Source organism: Hemitrygon akajei, chromosome 25 (genome assembly GCF_048418815.1).
Source record: "Hemitrygon akajei chromosome 25, sHemAka1.3, whole genome shotgun sequence".
NCBI classification, from domain to species: Eukaryota; Metazoa; Chordata; class Chondrichthyes; order Myliobatiformes; family Dasyatidae; genus Hemitrygon; species Hemitrygon akajei.
The window spans coordinates 39,950,378-39,971,617 of NC_133148.1; the positions used below are offsets into that span (position 1 = coordinate 39,950,378).

At 50.8% G+C, this 21,240-nt stretch overlaps 1 protein-coding gene across 1 annotated transcript in view; it reads right to left on the minus strand.

Annotated features, from left to right (window-relative positions):
* Positions 1-754: 754 nt before the first annotated feature.
* The window catches only part of LOC140716542 (glutaminyl-peptide cyclotransferase-like), a 30,191-nt gene continuing 9,705 nt past the window's right edge, over positions 755-21,240 (minus strand). Inside the window, exons 2-7 of the mRNA XM_073029355.1 lie at positions 17,359-17,505; positions 12,706-12,993; positions 10,913-11,074; positions 9,112-9,211; positions 4,913-5,029; positions 755-2,041 (exon numbers count right to left, since the gene is read on the minus strand). Coding sequence (XP_072885456.1) covers positions 1,896-2,041; positions 4,913-5,029; positions 9,112-9,211; positions 10,913-11,074; positions 12,706-12,993; positions 17,359-17,505 — 960 coding nt within the window. The 3' untranslated portion in view covers positions 755-1,895. The remainder of the gene's footprint in view (positions 2,042-4,912; positions 5,030-9,111; positions 9,212-10,912; positions 11,075-12,705; positions 12,994-17,358; positions 17,506-21,240) is intronic.

Genomic DNA, 21,240 nt, shown 5'->3' on the forward strand with positions numbered 1-21,240 from the left:
GGGGAGAGACGGGTGGGGGGAAAGACGGGTGGGCTGGTGGAGAGACGGGTGGGCGGGGGAAGAGACGGGTGGGCGGGGGAAGAGACGGGTGGGCGGGGGAAGAGACGGGTGGGCGGGGGAAGAGATGGGTGGGCGGGGGAAGAGATGGGTGGGGGGAGAGAGGGATTCTCAGATATTTGCAGTTGCTCTGGCAGTATAATTGTGTAGAAATTGTCCGTTACTCTTGAGTCTTTCTCTCTCTGCATTTATTCCTCATACAGTATTAATCTAATAAAACAACTTCTTGTAACCTTTAAGCTGTGAACGGCCTTATTTGTGTGGGCATTTGTAGTTTTCTCTTTTTGCAGTACTTACATAACTTTTTAAATATCTACACCCACCCCTTACTATCATTCACAGATTTTTTTCTATTATCCCCCCCTCAACTCCCCGGGTATTAAATCAGATGACAATTTCCAGCCAGCGTGGCGGGATTGTCATTTACCAGAGTAGCACACAAAATGATGAAGGGTCTCGGCTGAAAACACCGACTGTTTATTCCTCTCCGCAGACGCTGCCTGACCTGCTGAGTTCCTCCAGCATTTTGTATGTGCTGCTGCGGATTTCCAGCATCTGCAGAATCTCGTGTTTATCATTTACCTCATGTTTACCCTCCAAATAAAAAAAAGCAAGGTTAGGAAAAAATCTAACCCTTAAAAAAATTAAATCACACCTTGCTCCAAGTCTGCGCTCCGTAGGCATAGCTCGCTCGGTATATGTATATAAAAACATTTATTGCCATTCACGTCAAAACCACATACACATCCATCAATGGTACTGGAGACCAGCTCATCGTCCTGAGCTCCCGGGCGCCAAAGGCACCATCGAGGCCAGACAGCTGCCCCATGCCGTGCCCCCCCAACGCCCGCCATCTGCCCGGATTTACCCCAGGAGACGCCACTCCAGGCGCAAGCCCTCTTGTCACCAGGTCGTACGCCCGCACAAGGCTTTGGGTCAGGGCTGCTCTCGTGCTCAGCCCCCAGAAACAGCCCCGGCAACAAGAAGGGCAAAGTTTAGTCAGCTTTGCCGACTGCCATCTCCGAGAGGACCTGTCCTCGACCCGCAGCTCCCCCAGTGCGCGCCATCAAACGGCTACAACGGAAACGAAGGAGAACCAGGCTGGACTGAGAATTATCCCCAGGACAGGTCTACAGGAAATCATACAGACTGCATCCGGTGAATTCACACAGGGGGACCACGAGGGGGAGGGAAAGAGTAGAGGGGATGATGAGAGGGGACAGGGAGAAAAAGTGATGCGGTGAGAGGGGGGGGAAGAGAGAGAGAGAGAGAGAGACGAGAGAGAGGTAGAGAGAGAGAGAGGTAGAGGGAGAGGCAGAGAGGAGGGTGGGGAGAGACAGCGTTGGGAAGAGAGGGGGTGGGGAGAGAGGGGGATAGGGAGGGAGAGAGGGGGGATGGGGAGGGAGAGGGGGTGGGGAGAGAGGGGGGATGGGGAGAGAGGGGGTGGGTGGGGGAGGGAAAGAGGGGAGTGGGGAGAGAGAGGGGGTGTGGATAGAGAGGGGAGAGAGAGGGGGAGGGGGTGGGGGAGAGAGAGAAAGGGGGTTAAAATGCAATTTCATAGACACAAGACAAAGAACCTGAGACAAGATGAGACCCGCGATAGGCTCAGGGAATGTAAACACACACTCTCACACTCACACACAGACCTGAGGGTTGGCACATTCAGTACGAATGCCTCATATCTCCACTGTTGTGGGACAAGTCGTGCCTCTCTGTGCCCAGTGAGACGGTGTGCACCGCCAAGAGTTCAGTGTACACCCTCGGCATTCCAGCATTACCGAGAAGCCTTCCTCAGTGTGAAGGTCACTCCTCCGACCGCGGCCCGGTACCGTCCGCTGTTACAGTCCCAGGTACTCCGCCACAAAGACGCTCAGGATCTTACACAGGTTCTCGATGGTGGGGGGGTCCAGGTTCTCAAGCGTGTCCTCCATCGTATGCCAGACCCAGGGAAACGGGGTGGCGATGAGGTGCAGGACAGGGACTCCTGGAAATCAAACACAGTATCAGGGACCAATTCCACCATTCCCCAAATCCGTTCCCTTGCCCAAGTTCTGACGGATTGCCATTTCCTAGCTTATTCCATCTCCTTCCGACCCCGTGTTCCACCGTCTATCTTTCCCCTTGTCACATTCAAATTTATAAACCCTCGGTTTCTATATAGTCCGTTACACCCAGCACTATAAACTCCAGGTTTCTATGGTCCGTTAGCTCAGCTCTGTAAAGTCCGTTAGCCCAGCTCTGTAAAGTCTGTTAGCCCAGCTCTGTAAAGTCGGTTAGCCCAGCTCTGTAAAGCCTGTTAGCCCAGCTCTGTAAAGTCCGTTAGCCCAGCTCTGTAAAGTCCGTTAGCCCAGCTCTGTAAAGTCCGTTAGCCCAGCTCTGTAAAGTCCGTTAGCCCAGCTCTGTAAAGCCTGTTAACCCAGCTCTGTAAAGTCCGTTAGCCCAGCTCTGTAAAGCCTGTTAGCCCAGCTCTGTAAAGCCTGTTAACCCAGCTCTGTAAAGCCTGTTAGCCCAGCTCTGTAAAGTCCGTTAGCCCAGCTCTGTAAAGCCTGTTAGCCCAGCTCTGTAAAGTCCGTTAGCCCAGCTCTGTAAAGCCTGTTAGCCCAGCTCTGTAAAGCCGAGAGGGGACTCCCGGTCACAGGGATCAATAATAACCTGGTTGCCACTCCGGGCGTGTCATAGGTTACAATGGAACTTTGACAGGTTGCAGAGCTGGGCTGAGATGTGGCAGATGCAGTTTAATCTGGAGAAGTGAGAAATGATTCACTTTGGAAAGTAAATCGAAGGCAGAGTTGAAGGGGTAACGGCAGGATTCTGAGCAGTGTGGAGGAACAGAGGGGTCCAGGGGTCCACGTCCAAAATCCAACTCAAACTGCCTTAAGTTGACAAGGTGTTTGGGAACGCATGTGGTGTGCTGCCCTTCATTTTCTTTGAAGGGGTTCCACGGTGTTTCGTGGCTGTCTGTGGGGAAGCTGCATAATGCACACGTACTTTGATAACAAATGTACGTTGACCTTTGAATCATTAGTTAGGGACTGAGTTAATGATGCAGTCCTATAAAACTCCGGTAGGACCACACTTGGATTTTCGTGTTCAGTTCTGGTCTCATTATGGGAAGGATGTGGAAGCTTTAGAGAGGATGCAGAGGAGATTCACCAGGATGCAGCCTGGATTAGAGAGGGTGCAGAGGAGATTTACCAGGATGCTGCCTGGATTAGAGAGGGTGCAGAGGAGATTCACCAGGATGCAGCCTGGATTAGAGAGGGTGCAGAGGAGATTCACCAGGATGCTGCCTGGATTAGAGAGGGTGCAGAGGAGATTCACCAGGATGCTGCCTGGATTAGAGAGGGTGCAGAGGAGATTCACCAGGATGCTGCCTGGATTAGAGAGGGTGCAGAGGAGATTCACCAGTACGCTGCCTGGATCAGAGAGGGTGCAGAGGAGATTCACCAGGATGCTGCCTGGATTAGAGAGGGTGCAGAGGAGATTCACCGGGATGCTGCCTGGATTAGAGAGGGTGCAGAGGAGATTCACCGGGATGCTGCCTGGATTAGAGAGGGTGCAGAGGAGATTCACCGGGATGCTGCCTGGATTAGAGAGGGTGCAGAGGAGATTCACCTGGATGCTGCCTGGATTAGAGAGGGTGCAGAGGAGATTGACCAGGATGCTGCCTGGATTAGAGAGGGTGCAGAGGAGATTGACCAGGATGCTGCCTGGATTAGAGAGGGTGCAGAGGAGATTTACCAGGGTGCTGCCTGGATTAGACAGGGTGCAGAGGAGATTCACCAGGATGCTGCCTGGATTAGAGAGGGTGCAGAGGAGATTCACCAGGATGCTGCCTGGATTAGAGAGGGTGCAGAGGAGATTCACCAGGATGCTGCCTGGATTAGAGAGGGTGCAGAGGAGATTCACCAGGATGCTGCCTGGATTAGAGAGGGTGCAGAGGAGATTCACCAGGATGCTGCCTGGATTAGAGAGGGTGCAGAGGAGATTGATCAGGATGCTGCCTGGATTAGACAGGGTGCAGAGGAGATTCACCAGGATGCTGCCTGGATTAGAGAGGGTGCAGAGGAGATTCACCACAATGCTGCCTTGATTAGAGAGGGTGCAGAGGAGATTTACCAGGTTTATAAGATTGATAGAGTTGACATGAATACCTCTTTCTCAGGGCAGAAATGGCTAATACAGGGGGGCACAATTTTAACTCGGCCTGCACCCTCTCCCTCGCCTCCGTTCAGGGCCCCTGGTGAGGTGAATCTGCTGGGGTCTGTCATGTCCGGTGCTCCCTCTACATTGAGCTCAGCGTAAACCGGGGTGTCCGCGTCGTCGATAGGCTCCGGGACCCAAATGCCACCGCCTCGACTCGGCCTGTATCCAACGCGACTCAGCACCCCGAGCGATTGAATCTTGGGTCTCCCTCGCTCTCGGCGGGGGACTCACTGTCTCCATCCGCCACAGTTGGGGCATCCCGGTGGTCAAACATTCCCATTCCCATACATCAGTCCACGGCCTCCTCTTGTGCCGAGATGAGGCCACCCTCAGGGTGGAGGAGCCACAGCTCACATTCCTCCAACCTGATGATAAATAAATTTCACCCCCCCCCCATCTATTCCATTCACCTCTTCTCACCTGCCCAGTACTTCCTCCTGCGTCCCCTCCTCTGGTCCACTCTCCCCTCCCACCAGCTTCCTTCATCAGGATCGAACTGCGGTCGCCGGAGACGCGGAACAGCAGCGTAACCACCGCTGCCGTTTACTGAACACACGTCGCGCCACCCACCCCCCCCCCACCTCCCACCGAGACAGGCAGGCAGAGCTGGCCTCCCCCTTCCACCCCCACCGATCGGTCGGCCCATTACCCTTCTGTAGAAATGGGACGTGGTCGTCCTCGATGGGGGCATAGTGAGTGTTGCCGTTGAAGTATGTCACCTCGAAGGGGTGGAGCTGCAGCAGACCCAGCCTGTGGAGCCTCTTCTCTGGGGGAGAAAGGGTAGAGAGAGTGTGAGACACACACAGACACAGACACACAAACACACACACACACAACACACACACACAGAGACACAACACAGACACAGACACACAACACACAGATACACACACACACACAGACACACAACACACAGATACACAGACACAGTCACAGAGACACAACACACAGACACACACACACACACACACCCTCAAGTCACGAATGCAGAATAAAGTCGAACAGCTACAGAGGAGGTGCAGTGCGGGTAGACAATAATTTGGAAAATCAGAACAAGGTGGATTGTGAGGCCAGGGATTCATCTTATCAGACCAAAGGTCCATTCAGGAGTCTGTTAACAGGGTCGAATTCCCTTGGGCCTGCCGGTACAAGCGGACCGACACTTCCCTGCGTTAAAACGGCTGATCGATGCACCACAGAAGCATTGGGTACGTCTCAGCTGGGCACGGTAACGGCTCTGCCCGACCGCAGGAAACTGCAGAGAGTTGTGCAGACAGCTCAGCACATCACAAAAGGCAGCCTCCCCCCCACGAACGCTGTCTACACCGCTCGCTGCCTCTGATAGCAGCCAGCGTGGTCAAAGTCCCCACCCTCCCCTCTCCCACCGGGCTCAAGGACGGTGACCGCTATCGGGCTCTCGAGTGGCTCCTCACCTCACCACCTACCCGCACCGCGCTTTCCCCGGCAGCTTCTGCAATTCGTTCTGCATTGTTACCGTTTGTCTCGGCGCGCTGTGTGACGACCTGATCTGTAGGAACACCCAGCTCTCCACTGTACCTCAGCAGTGACCCAGCCCCAGTCTGAAACCACCAGCCAGTGATGTCGGGGACCTCCTGTCTGCCCCTGGCCCCGGTTACTCCACAACCCAGCAGCGCGAACGCTGGTCTCTGATGTCTGTCCCCTTTCTCCCAACTCCTGATCTACCAAACACAAAGTACACTGCAGATGCTGGGGTCAAATTAACACGTACAACACGCTGGAGGAACTCAGCAGGTCGGGCAGCATCCGTGGAAACGCGCAGTCAACGTTTCGGGCCGAGACCCTTCGTCAGGACTGATCTACCATGTTCCTACTACACCCACCCCAGCCCCCTCACCCTGCCTCATTCCCCTCTTCCACCCACTAAATCTGCCCATCGCCCTCCCCTCCTCTCCTACCTGCCCTCCCTCCCTCGATTCCCTGTCGCACCTTACCCTCCCGTCAGGCTCCACCATCTCCAGTGCTTTGTCACCTCACAGCCTCTGCCACTATTCCTGCTCTTCACTCCTCCATCTACCAAATGCCCTCCCCACCTGCACCCACCCATCACCCCCCCAGCCTCTGCCACTATTCCTGCTCTTCACTCCTCCATCTACCAAATGCCCTCCCCACCTGCACCCACCCATCACCCCCCCAGCCTCTGATGCTATTCCTGCTCTTCACTCCTCCATCTACCAAACGCCCTCCCCACCTGGATTCACCCATCAGCTCCCAGACTACATATTCCAACTCTCCCCTCCACCATCTGCCATTCACCCCTCCCCACCTAGATTAACCCATCACCCCCCAGTCTCTATCCCTGTTCCCACTCTCCCCTGCTCCATCCACCTATCATCCCTCTCACCCGGATTCATCTATCACTTTAATCTTTATATTTTCAGGTGTGAAGGGTGTTACTGGTGTGAGTCAGGTGTGAGTGTGTGACTGGTGTGAGTGTGTGATTGGTGTGTGTCAGGTGTGACTGGTGTGTGACTGGTGTGAGTGTGTGATTGGTGTGTGTCAGGTGTGACTGGTGTGTGACTGGTGTGAGTCAGGTGTGACTGGCGTGTGTCAGGTGTGAGTGTGTGACTGGTGTGTGACTGGTGTGAGTGTGTGACTGGTGTGTGTCAGGTGTGACTGGTGTGTGACTGGTGTGAGTCAGGTGTGACTGGCGTGTGTCAGGTGTGAGTGTGTGACTGGTGTGTGTCAGGTGTGAGGGTGTAACTGGTGAGAGTGTGTGACTGGTGAGAGTGTGTGACTGGTGAGAGTGTGTGACTGGTGTGAGAGTGTGACTGGTGTGAGAGTGTGACTGGTGTGAGAGTGTGACTGGTGTGAGTCAGGTGTGACTGGTGTGTGTCAGGTGTGACTGGTGTGTGACTGGTGTGAGTCAGGTGTGACTGGCGTGTGTCAGGTGTGAGTGTGTGACTGGTGTGTGTCAGGTGTGAGGGTGTAACTGGTGAGAGTGTGTGACTGGTGTGAGTGTGTGACTGGTGAGAGTGTGTGACTGGTGAGAGTGTGTGACTGGTGTGAGAGTGTGACTGGTGTGAGAGTGTGACTGGTGTGAGTCAGGTGCGACTGGTGTGAAGTCAGGTGCGACTGGTGAGAGTGTGTGACTGGTGTGTGTCAGGTGTGAGGGTGTAACTGGTGAGAGTGTGTGACTGGTGTGAGTGTGTGACTGGTGAGAGTGTGTGACTGGTGAGAGTGTGTGACTGGTGAGAGTGTGTGACTGGTGTGAGAGTGTGACTGGTGTGAGAGTGTGACTGGTGTGAGTCAGGTGCGACTGGTGTGAAGTCAGGTGCGACTGGTGAGAGTGTGTGACTGGTGAGAGTGTGTGACTGGTGTGAGAGTGTGACTGGTGTGAGAGTGTGACTGGTGAGAGTGTGTGACTGGTGAGAGTGTGTGACTGGTGTGAGAGTGTGACTGGTGTGAGTCAGGTGCGACTGGTGTGAAGTCAGGTGCGACTGGTGAGAGTGTGTGACTGGTGAGAGTGTGTGACTGGTGTGAGAGTGTGACTGGTGAGAGTGTGTGACTGGTGAGAGTGTGTGACTGGTGTGAAGTGTGTGACTGGTGTGAGAGTGTGACTGGTGTGAGAGTGTGACTGGTGAGAGTGTGTGACTGGTGTGAGTGTGCGACTGGTGAGAGTGTGTGACTGGTGTGAGAGTGTGACTGGTGTGAGTGTGCGACTGGTGAGAGTGTGTGACTGGTGAGAGTGTGTGACTGGTGAGAGTGTGTGACTGGTGTGAGTGTGTGACTGGTGAGAGTCAGGTGTGACTGTGGAAAGCATTATACGAGCGGTGCAGAAATCGCGAGTTTGTGCTATGGGGTTGCTGTCCATTCACTGATCTGCTGGCGGAGACGAAGAACGAGCGTGCGTCACCCCAATGACACTGTCGTGACCACTAACCCGTGCATCGTTGGACTGTGGGAGGAAACCCACGCGGTGACGGGGCGAACGCATGAACCCCTCAGGGGCAGTGGCGGGATTTGAACCTGCATCTCTGGAGCTGTAACGGTGCTGCACTGACTGCTTTGATGCCGTGCCTCCCCGCCCCCACCCCCCGGCTATCTCCTCTCTCCTTTCCCAGTCCAGAGGAAGGGTCTCGACCTGAAAATGCAACGGCCTGCCTCACTCCGCAGGTATTCCTCCGGCAGTTTGATTTTACCCCCAGTTCCTGTGTCTCCCGTGCAAACTGACCTGCCAAGTTCACTCTCCACTCCCTTGTCCACAGCTCAGCCGGCTTGGGTCCGTGGGAGCAGGGCCTCCCAACATCGGCTCCGCTTCTCATCGACTGCCCTGCCCGCCATTCACACTGGGCCAGAAGTAGGCCATTCGGCCCATCGAGTCTGCCCCGCCACTCAACCAGGGCTGCCTTACTATTCGCTTTCTCCTGCCTTCTTCCTGTAACCTTTGGAACCCGTGCTGATCAACCTCTGCTGAGACGTGGCCGATGATTTGGCTTCCACAGCCTTCAGTGGCAATGAATTCCACAGATTCACCACCCTCTGGCTAAAGAAATTCTTCCTCAACTCTAATCTAAAGGGACGTCCTTGTATTATGAAGCTGTGCCCTCTGCTCCTAGACTCCCCCACTTCAGGAAACAACCTCTCCGTATCCACTCTGTCTAGGCCTTTCAATATTCAGTAAGTTTCAATGAGATTCCCCCCCACCCCCCCCCCCCATCATTCTTCTAAAAGAACCTCCTCTTGAACAAAGAGATGGGAGGTGTGAAGAATGTTCCGCGTTGGGGGTGGGGGGGGGGGGAGAAAATCAGACCACCCAGAGTGAGGCGAAGTACACATCCACGCTGACGGCTCGAGAACACCCCGTACCGATCCCAACCATCCGACTGAACCAGCGGGCCGTGTTCTGGAAGTGGTTCAGGAAGACGGGCTTGCTGACACCCAGGAGATCCAGGAGCACAAACAGATCCTGCAAGAGGCAACGTGAGAGGGATCAGTGATCTGAAGGTCCTGGCCAACACGCTGTCTAAAACACACACAAAAACACCGGGGGAACTCAGCAGGTCGGGCAGCATCTATGGAGATGAAAGAACAGTCAACGTCAGGACTGGGAAGGGAGGGGGCAGAAGAAGGTGGTGGTGGACGGACTGGCAGTTGGCAGGGGATAGGTGACACCAGGTGAGGGGGAAGGCGAGTGAGTGAGGGAAGCGGGTATGAGGCAAGATGCTGGGAGGTGATCGACGGAAGAGCTAAAAGGCTGAAGAAGAGAATTGCCAGCAGTTTTGGGCCTCTTATCTGAGAAAGGATGGGCTGGAACCGGAGAGGGTTCAAAGGAGGTTTGCGAAAATGATTCCCGGATTGAATGACTTGTTACACGAAGAGAGTTTGACGGCCCTGGGCCTGTACTCACTGGAATTCAGGAAGATGAGGGGTGAACTCATCGAAATCTATCGAATGGTGGAAAGCCTTGATAGAGTGGATGTGGAGAGGATCTTTTCAGTATTGGGAGAGGCTAAGACCAGAGGACAGGGCCTCAGAATAGAGAGGGGCGTCCTTTTAGAATGGAGTTCAGGAAACATTTCTTTAGTCAGAGAGTGGTGGATCTGTGGAATTCATTGCCACGAGTGGCTGAGGAGGCCAAGTCTTTGAGTGTACTTAAGGCAGAGGTTGACATGAAGAAGGCAGGAGACTGGGGATGAAAGGAAGAATGGATCAGCCATGATGGGATGGTGTAGCAGACTAGATGGGCCGAATGGCCTGGTTCTGCTCCTCTATCTTATGGTCTTATTATGGTCTAATCAACAATCCCTCCTATGCTCTCTCTTCTCCCCCATCTCACCAGGCAGAAGATACAAAAGCCCGAAAGCACATACGCCAGGTCCAGTCCTCTGTTATAAGACTATTAAATGGTGCCTAGCACGATAAGATGAACTCTGGATCTCACAGTCCTCCTCGTTGTAGCCCTGCACCTTATTGTCTACCCGTATTGCAGTCTCTTGCAAATGTTCCGCATTCAATTATTGTTCTATCTGTAACGATTTGATCTGAACGAACGGTTTGCAAGACAAATGGTACACATGGCATCAATAAACCGGTTCCATGGTATTCTATAACCCCCCCCCCCCCCCACTCCCCCTCAGAAGCCCCAGAAAGACAGTTAGGGGTGGGCAGGGAGATGCCTTGCGTGGTGGGGTGGAGATAGGTCTCTACCAAAGGAGGTGTAAGGCACTCCTTCCCTCCGCTAACCTGCAGGTCACCCTTGGACAAGGTGTAGCACCTGCTTAGCCCCCGATCAGGGTCACGTGAAGCCATGGGAGCAGGTGGTGGACGGTCGTACGAGCAGCCGGTGCAGATCACAAGTCCTGGTTATGTGACCACTGACGTCAGGCAGACAATCTCTGAAGAGTATTGATAATGGCTGGGGTCACCCGTCTTGTAAAGACATTGCCCAGAAGAAGGCTATAGCAAACCACTTCTGTAGAAAAGTTTGCCAAGAACAATCATGGTCATGGAAAGACCACGATCGCCCACGTCATACGACATGGCACATAATAATGATGTCACACGACACAGCACATAATGATGATGTCATATGACGTGGCACATGGTAACGATGTCAATGAGTGAGATGCCAATGCCACCCTCGCCCCCTTGGTGACAAGAAACTCACCACAGAGTCGATCAGGGTGGTGCTGGAGGAGCCCTCTGGGTGCTTCGTCCTTGCCATCTGCCCCGCCAAGTGGCGGGAGCCATAGAGGGAGTCGGTGGGGCTCCAGCTGACCAGCGCCTCCTCCCCGTCGAGGAACAGCAGCTGCAGAGTCAGGTCCTGCCTCTAGACGAGAGAGAATTAAATGTGAATCCGAAAGATTGTCACCCCGGAAAATCGGTCAGCACAGTCCGGGGACTTGCTGGGGGCAGCCCGCAAGCGTCTCCCTGCATCCAGTACTCTGCAAAAGTCTTTAAGCACTTATAGACAGCCAAGACTTTTGTACAGTACTGTATTTGTCAACGTGGAATGGACAGCAATTTGTAAATCTAGCGGGAGCAAAGGGTGTTGGCAATGGTAGATGGATTTGGGACAGGAGCGGAGCGCCGGGGGGGTAGTGCTCGGTGGTTGACATGGATTCGACTGGCCGAGGGGTCTCTTTCCGTTTCGTACATTTCGCCAAGTTATAGGAAAGATGTCAACAAAATAGAGAGAGTACAGAGGAGATTTACTAGAATGTTACCTGGGTTTCAGCACCTAAGTTACAGAGAAAGGTTGAACAAGTTAGGTCTTTATTCTTTGGAGCGTAGAAGGTTGAGGGGGGACTTGATAGAGGTATTTAGAATTATGAGGGGGATAGATAGAGTTAACGTGGATAGGCTTTTTCCATTGAGAGTAGGGGAGATTCAAACAAGAGGACATGATTTGAGAGTTAGGGGGCAAAGGTTTAAGGGTAACACGAGGGGGAATTTCTTTACTCAGAGAGTGGTAGCTGTGTGGAATGAGCTTCCAGTAGAAGTGGTAGAGGCAGGTTCGATATTGTCATTTAAAGTAAAATTGGATAGGTATATGGACAGGAAAGGAATGGAGGTGTGTTGCCTTTAAGGCATTTGTTTAGTTTATTATATTTTCGCTTTAGTAATTCATTTGCTGTCGTTTTCTAATTAAAGTTAAGGTTGTTTAAAATAAATTCATTGTCTGTGATATATCGCGGCATGCGATGACGTCACACCTGGTTACGCCGCGTCTTGTGGGAAAATACCGGTTTGGAGAAACGGGAAGGAGGGGGCTTATGTGTGTGCAAGATCAGCGCGAGAAAAGTTTTCTTTCTACGCACTAGAAACATCAGAGAAGCAACACCGTAAGTTCATGAGATAATCGATATGTTGAATTAAAAATGTTAATGCTGATTCTGTTAAAAGTAATGACGGTCGATAAAGTTTATGTTTTTTGTTATTTAAAGAGTTGCGGATAGTTTGTGTTGATGTATTTAAAGCAGTCAATGGCGTAGGTAGATGCTGACTGTATGTTGCACTTTAATGTAATGTAGTTGTTGTAGTTTTACTTTTGCAAGTATTTATGATGTAAATGTGATGTCAAGAAGGAAACAAATACTATATATATTTTGTATTGTTTTATCAACAGTTTTCACCATATGTTAATGTGGAAGAGTGAACAGTAAACGGTTAATCTTACTGGGACCGCCTCATTGACTAGTTTATGCTTGGTGTTTAGTTCAGAGTTCTTTTACACCTGTGCGAGAACACTACAGGAGGGTTATGGGCTGAGTGCAGGTCGGTGGGACTAGGTGAGAGTAAGCATTCGGCACGGACTAGAAGGGCCAAGATGGCCCGTTTCCGTGCTGTAATTGTTATATGGTTATATATGGTTTCTATAATTTGGAGTATAAATGTCTGCTCAGTGGTTGGCACGTGCTCGATGGGCCGAAGGGCCTGGTTCCCGGCTGCGTGACTCACCCTCTCCTTCAGTTTGAGCAATTCCTTGTCCAGCGAGGTCACCAGCTCCAGCATCATGGAACAGGGCACTGCCGAATCAGTGGCCCCCACGTACACCCGCCCCCGGTCGTCGGCCGGGAAGTACTTGGAGTCGTAGTGGCAGGCGAGGACCAACCGGCGCCGGGCCGAGGGGTCAAGGGTCGCCACCACGTTGGAGAAGGTTCGCTTGCCGAAGGGCGTCCTCTCCTCGAACGTGTCCAGTTCCAAGGCCCAGCGAGCAGACAGCGACTCCATGTGGCCTCTGATGTGCTGTCGGGGAGAGAGGAAAAACACCGTCACTAACCCACCGATTCACACGGAGCGCCGTCACTAACCCGACATCCAACAAGGACCCCACTGTTCAAACCACGGTCCCTTCTCACTGCTCCCATCCAGCAGGAGGTACAGGAGCCTCAGGTCCCACACCACCAGGTTCAGGAACAGTTATTACCCCTCAACCATCAGGCTCCTGAACCAGTGTGGATAACTTCACTCACCCCAACTCTGAACTGATTCCACACATCAGGCTCCTGAACCAGTGTGGATAACTTCACTCACTCCAACACTGAACTGATTCCACACATCAGGCTCCTGAACCAGTGTGGATAACTTCACTCACCCCAACTCTGAACTGATTCCACACGTCAGGCTCCTGAACCAGTGTGGATAACTTCACTCACCCCAACACTGAACTGATTCAACACGTCAGGCTCCTGAACCAGTGTGGATAACTTCACTCACCCCAACTCTGAACTGATTCCACACATCAGGCTCCTGAACCAGTGTGGATAACTTCACTCACCTCAACTCTGAACTGATTCCACACATCAGACTCCTGAACCAGTGTGGATAACTTCACTCACCCCAACACTGAACTGATTCAACACATCAGGCTCCTGAACCAGTGTGGATAACTTCACTCACCCCAACACTGAACCGATCCAACACATCAGGCTCCTGAACCAGTGTGGATAACTTCACTCACCCCAACTCTGAACTGATTCCACACATCAGGCTCCTAAACCAGTGTGGATAATTTCACTCACCCCAACTCTGAACTGATTCAACACATCAGGCTCCTGAACCACTGTGGATAACTTCACTCACCTCAACTGTGAACTGATTCAACACATCAGGCTCCTGAACCAGTGTGGATAACTTCACTCACCCCAACACTGAACCGATCCAACACATCAGGCTCCTGAACCAGTGTGGATAACTTCACTCACCCCAACTCTGAACTGATTCCACACATCAGGCTCCTGAACCAGCGTGGATAACTTCACTCACCCCAACACTGAACTGATTCCACACATCAGGCTCCTGAACCAGTGTGGATAACTTCACTCACCCCAACACTAAACTGATTCCACACATCAGGCTCCTGAACCAGTGTGGATAACTTCACTCACCCCAACTCTGAACGGATTCCACACATCAGACTCCTGAACCAGTGTGGATAACTTCACTCACCCCAACACTGAACTGATTCCACACATCAGGCTCCTGAACCAGTGTGGATAACTTCACTCACCCCAACTCTGAACGGATTCCACACATCAGACTCCTGAACCAGTGTGGATAACTTCACTCACCCCAACACTGAACTGATTCCACACATCAGGCTCCTGAACCAGTGTGGATAACTTCACTCACCCCGACACTGAACTGATTCCACACATCAGGCTCCTGAACCAGTGTGGATAACTTCACTCACCCCGACACTGAACTGATTCCACACATCAGACTCCTGAACCAGTGTGGATAACTTCACTCACCCCAACACTGAACTGATTCCACACATCAGGCTCCTGAACCAGTGTGGATAACTTCACTCACCCCAACTCTGAACTGATTCCACACATCAGGCTCCTGAACCAGTGTGGATAACTTCACTCACCCCAACTCTGAACTGATTCAACAACCTATGGACTCACTTTCAAAGCCTCATGTTCTCAGTGTTACTTATTTACATTTTTAAAATTTACTATTGGTACAATTTTCCCGCTTACACATTGAATGTCTGTCAGACCTCTTTAATGAATCTTCATCATTATACTGTGGAACTGATTTACAGATACGGTGCGGAATCTGCCAGTCTACTAAACTATGCCGCCCAGCAGCCACACGATTTAATCCTCGTCTAATCACAGGACAATTATACTGAAACAAATCATGCTTTTGAGAACCGGAACCAACCCACCAGCTTCTCCAATTTTGTTACGTTGCAACTTCAACCGCACAATGACTTGTATTACAATGGTTCCTCGATTTACAAATGTTCAATTGACGGATTTGTGCGTCAAAGCCCGGATTCCGAGAGTACTTGTCCTCGACTTTCAAAGCTGATTTTCATAACAGTAAATATAACGCAGACCTCTCCCACACAGGAATGCACAGCCCTCAAGCCTCCAGTAAACAGTTTGCCAAGATTTTTCAATTCACAAAGTCATAACCAGGACTAGTGATCTGCACCAGCTGCTCGTACGACCATCCACCACCTGCTCCCATGGCTTCATGTGACCCTGATCGGGGGCTAAGCAGGTGCTACACCTTGCCCAAGGGTGACCTGCAGGCCAGCGGAGGGAAGGACCACTTCATACCTCCTTTGGTAGAGACCTACCTCCAGCCCAACACCCTAATTTTTGTTTATCTTTTCAAAAGTTGAATTTGTTGTCATACTTCATTAGGAATTTGAGGAGCTTTGGTATGTCACTGGTTAATTGGTCGCTGGAAATTTTCCCGTGGTTAGCCCAGCGACTGTGATAAAATCCCAAGGAAATCTGTCCACTGCTCACGTTCAGAGCTCACGCACTATTTTATTTAGAGGTACAGCACTGTAACAGACCCTTCTGCCCATCGGGCCAGTGCTGCCCACTCACACCCATGTGACCAATTAACCTACCAACCCGCACGTCTTTGGACTGTGGGAGGAAACCCACGCGGTCACGGGGAGAACGTACATACTCCTTACAGGCAGCGGCGGGAATTGAACTCAGTTCACTGGCGCTGTGGTAGCGTTACTCTACCGTGAGTCAGTGAGACTCGAGGGTCCAATCCGCAGTTAGGGGCAAACAGAGTTCAAAGTTCAAAGTACAGGATGTCACCATAGGCAACTCTGTAATTTGTTTTCTTGTGGGCATACTCTCTAAATCCAATAACCACAATAGAATCAATGAAAGGCCACACTGACTGGGCCTATAACCAGTGTGCAAAAGTCAACAAACCGTGCAAATGCAGTAAGAAATAGTAATAATCAATAAATAAGCAATAAATATCGAGAACATGAGGTGAAGAGTCTTTGAAAGTGAGTCCATGGGATGTGGGAACAGTTCAGTGATGGGGCGAGTGACGTTGAGTGAAGTTACCCCCTCTGGTTCAGGAGCCTGATGCTTGAGGGGGTAATAACAGTTCCTGAACCCGGTGGTGTGGATCCTGAGGCTCCTGAATCTCCTTCCTGATGGTGGCAGTGAGAAGAGATGTGCTCAATGGTTGGGAGGGGTTTACCTGTGATGGACTGGGCCGAATCCACTACTTGTTGTAGGATTTTCCGTACAAAGGCATTGATGTTTCGATACCAGGCTGTGATGCAGCCGGTCAATATACTCTCCACCACACATCTATAGAAGTTTCTCAAAGTTTTAGATGTCATGCCAAACCTTCGCAAATGTCCAAGGAAGTAGAGGCACCGCCCTCTGCCACAGTGTTGAAGGCATTGCCCCTCACAATGGGGGTATTGCCCCTCACAATGGGGGTATTGCCCCTCACAATGGGGGTATTGCCTCTCACAATGAGGGTATTGCCTCTCACAATGGGGGTATTGCCTCTCACAATGAGGGCTGTAAACGCTGGCTGTACGAGGACTGACTGGCCCTTCCTAAGCTGCAAATCCGCAATGTAACATGGCCGGGGCAGATCCAAGCGCAGTACGAATCCAAATCCATTCCCTATTCTGTCTTCCCTCTCACCCCTTCACTTCCCACTTGCCCATCAGCTCCCTCTGGTGTCCCTCCTCCCCTATCTCCCGCAGTCCACTCTCCTCTCCTATCAGACTCCTTCTTCTTCAGCCGTTAACCTCTCCCACCAATCACCTCCCAGCTTCTTACTTCATCTCCTCCCTCCCCGCCCACCCAACTTCCTCCCAACCTAGATTCACCCATCGCCTGCCCATTCCTTCCACTGTCTTATTCTGGCTTCTGTCCCCTCTCTTTTGAGTCCTGATGAAGGGTCTTGGCCTGAAACATTGACAGATTATTCCTCTCCCTGGACTTGCTGAGTTCCTCCAGCATTTTGTGTTAAACCAGGGCTTCACAAACTGTTTAATGCCATTAAGCAGGGGGGTCCGAGGACCCCAGGTTGGGAACGCCTGCTTTAAGGTTGCCTCTCATTCTCCTACTTTGCAAACATTGAAGACCCAGGTTGGCCAACCTCTGCCTGCAATTCGGAACCTCTGGTACCAGGAAAATCCTCGGGAATTCTTTCCTTCACTTTACTGAGAAAGCAATTGCAACGAGACAAATAAAATGTAACAGCATGATGGGGGTAGGTGGGGAGTCCATCGTTAGTGTTTGAAAGTTGCCCCTGAGATGCGAACAGGGCACCACAAAGAGCAGATTCATTTTAATGGGCACCCACCTGTCGGACGAATTGAATGCCTTTGGACCCTGGGTATCGTTCGATCAGCATCGGCACCAGAAACACGTTCCACAGGCGATGGAAGTCGATGAGCGACGCCAAGTGCCGCACCTGACTGGACATGAGGCTCTTGGGCTTGTGGTCGAACTGTTTCAAAGCAGAGTGCAGAATTTGAGCTTTGTGCAGAGCCAAGTGAGTCAATCAAGAGCGTACGGAAGCCCTGGGCCAAGGATTAGCAGGGGCCACCAACCTTTTATGCACCACGGACCGGTTTAATATTGACAATATTCTTGCAGACTGGCTGACAAGGGGGGGGTGGGGGTGTTAATCACGACCGGAATATAGGTGATAAGTCAACTATGAGTCACTTATAAGTGGCTAATACACTCAATTTCGTTTCTAAAAGGGTTTATCTAATCAATTTAATATTAAACACACAGCGCATATTTTCCTCCCATGAATATAGTGATAAGTCAATTATAACTCACTTATAAGTCAATAGGATCATAACATTTTAAGTAACATTTGGATATTAAACACACAGCGCATATTTTCCTCGTATGAACATATAAAATCATTGCACACACCAGTGAGAGGACAAGGTAAGGGCTGGAGGTCCCCATACTGAGGCCACAGCGGTCGCAGACCGGAGAGCACGGCCAACAAAAGTTTGGCTCGAGGGATGACTTTCAGTAGATCGCAGCGAGGTAGCTGCTCTGCTACTTACGAAATCCCAAGCCCAAATTAGGTCGTCTGAGAATATTTTAGCACCGGGTTCCCCACGAACATTCGCTGTGCTAAACAGGTTTAGAGACGGCGCCCATCTGTCCGCGCTCCAGACCAGTAGCAACGGCACTTCTCACTGACCGGTTACCCGAGGCCAACCAGTGATCCCTGGCACGAGGGTATCACTGCGTTCAGGCGACTGATGACCTCACGTGCGTTCAAGTTCAACAGTGGGCATGACAGGGAATGAGGAAAGGTGCAGCTGACTCGTATCGTTTCATATTGCCAAATCGTATCGTTTCCTCACGGCCCGGTCACCGGTCTGGTGGTTGGGGTCACTGGGTTTATTTAGTGTGGATAGGACTTTGAACTGCATCAGACTGATTATCGATCGCGAGAACGTGGCAAGTGCATGTGTGGCCGATTGATCGCACAGTGGAACCCCTACATGCGTTAGGCGCTCTCTTTTTGCGGGGGCTTTTGGGGGGGGGCGGGGTTTGCAGCTCTCACACTGCAAGCTGCCCTGAATGTACCGGTACTGTGCAAAAGTCTTTGGATTTTTTTATAAAAATGTGGTTTCAGAGGGTATGACCTGCACAGAGCCCCGATCTCAACATCATCGAGGCTGTCTGGGAGACCTAGTCTGCTCCGGGCCTCATGGCTACGGACTCAATCCCTGTTTGGGCATGATTGCCGTTTCCCCCCACCCTTTGCACTATGGACGCTTGACTGTCGTATTTAAAAAAAAATTTTTTGGGGGTTTATTATTTTGTGGCTGCTCGTAAGGAGACAAGCCTCAAGCTCACATAATGTATACTTACTTTGATAATAAATGAACTGTGGCAAGTTCTCCGAGATGCCTGGAACAACCTACCACCGATTTCCTTACAAAACTGCTCAACTCTGTACCTAAGAGAATTGATCTAGTTTTAAAGGCCAAGGGTGGTCACACCAAATTTGATTTGATTCAGTGGTTTTTTTTTACTCTTTACAGTATTTTTTGATATTTGAAAACTCCTCATTTCGTTATTTTTGAAAGCATCTTCACTTTACAGAATTCTTTCCCCCCCTGTGCCTCAGACTTTTGCAGAGTACTACAAGCAACAGACTTAATGGCTGGCATGGGTTAATGGGCCGAGTGGCCTGCAGCTGTGCTGACTAGAATTCTACAGAACAGAAATGGGCTCTTTCACCCCACCTTGTCTACACTGACCATAATACCCATCCACACTAACCCCAGCGGCCAACGTTAGACCCATAGCTCAAAGTCAAAGTCGTCTCCACAAGTCCGTGTATGTACAGGCACAATGAAAAACTTACTTTTACTAGCATCACAGGCACAGAGCTTCATACACCCAGTGGCCACTTTATTACGTTCCCCCAAGGGTACGTTCTAGGTTCAAAGTGATGTGCGTTCACAGATGCTCTTCTGCACACCACTGTTGTAAAACCCTGTTATTAGAGTCTATCACCTTCAACCAGTTTGGCCATTCTCCTCTGATCTTCTCATTAACAAGGTGTGCTCACCCACAGAACTGCTGCTCACTGGATTGTTTTTTCATTTTTCGCACCATTCTCTGTAAACTCTAGAGACTGTCGTGCGTGAAAATCCCAGGAGACCAGCAGTTTCTGAGATACTCAAACCACCCCATCTGGCGCCAACAATTAGTCCGTGGTCACAGTCACTTAGATCACATTTCTTCCCGATTCTGATGATTGGCCTGAACAACAACTGAACCTCTTGACCGTGTCTGCATGTTTTAATGCCACGTGATTGGCTGATTGATATTTGCATTAACCAGCAGGTGTGCAGCTGTACCTAATAAAGTGGCCACTGAGTGTATTAGCAGCATTTATAAGGGAAAACATAAATTATATACAAATGAGAGCAAAATACAGATCATTTTATTGCAAACTGATCAAAGCGGTTCAAAGGTTAACTTTATTACCAAAGTATGTGTGCGGAATACAACTCTGAGACTAGTCTTCTCCAGATAGCCATGGAATTCAGAAAACCACAGAAGTAGTTAAAAGAAAGACATCAATCTCCCCCAAATGGAAAAAGAAACAAAAACTCACAAACCCCAAACTCCCCCAACCCCTCCCTCACACAGAAACTAACAGATCAGCCATATGGAGAAACAGCAAGAACATCAGACCCCAAACCCCCAGCCCGCCATCAGCAACAAGAACGAACGGGAGACAGCACGGAAAAAAAACAGAACTAAAGGAGGCTAATATGAACACCAGTGCAATCCACAAATCTCCGAACTTTGATAACATCTCGGAGAGCATCGGGATCCATCAGCCTGTCCAAAAGCATCGGCAACCAGTGGCCCCTCCCAGGGCCACTGGCTCAGACCATACTGTTACACTTCCGGTAAATTTAATGTCGGTGATAAGTGGAGATACATCTCTACCAAAGGAGATGCAAGGCGCTCCTTCCCTCTGTAACAAGTGACACCTGCTTAGCACCACCTCCCCTCCCCGATCAGGGTCACGGGAAGCCACGGGAGCAAGTGGTGGATGGTCGTACGAGCAGCCGGTGCAGATCACAAGTCCTGGTTATGTGACCACTGACACCAGACAGACAATCTCTGAAGAGTATTGATAATGGCTGGGGTCACCCGTCTTGTAAAGACACTGTCCAGAAGAAGGCAATGGCAAACCACTTCTGTAGAAAAATTTGCCAAGAACAGTCACGGTCATGGAAAGACCATGATCGCCCACGTCAGAAGACACAGCACATAATGATAATGCCATATGACACAATGCATAATAATGATGTCCTATGACATGGTGCATAATGATGATGTCATATGACATGGCACATAATGATGATGTCATATGACATGGCGCATAATGATGATACTTTAGCGAAGAGGGTTGTGCAAGTTTGTTCAAGAATTAATTGGTTGAAGGGATGTAGGTCCTCTTCCCTCACCTTTCCTATCCAGGTTTCTGCTGAAATCTCTTTTAGACATTGTAGCAGTATCGCCTCTGCTCATTCCAGATATTCATTGGCCCATCCCTCAGATCTCATTCAAATTTCTCCCCTCTAACCTTAACCCTGCTCCCTCTAGTTCCAGACTCTGCTGGCTTGGGAAAAGGATTTTGACCATCAATGCCCTTCACAATTTTATTGCAACTATCAGT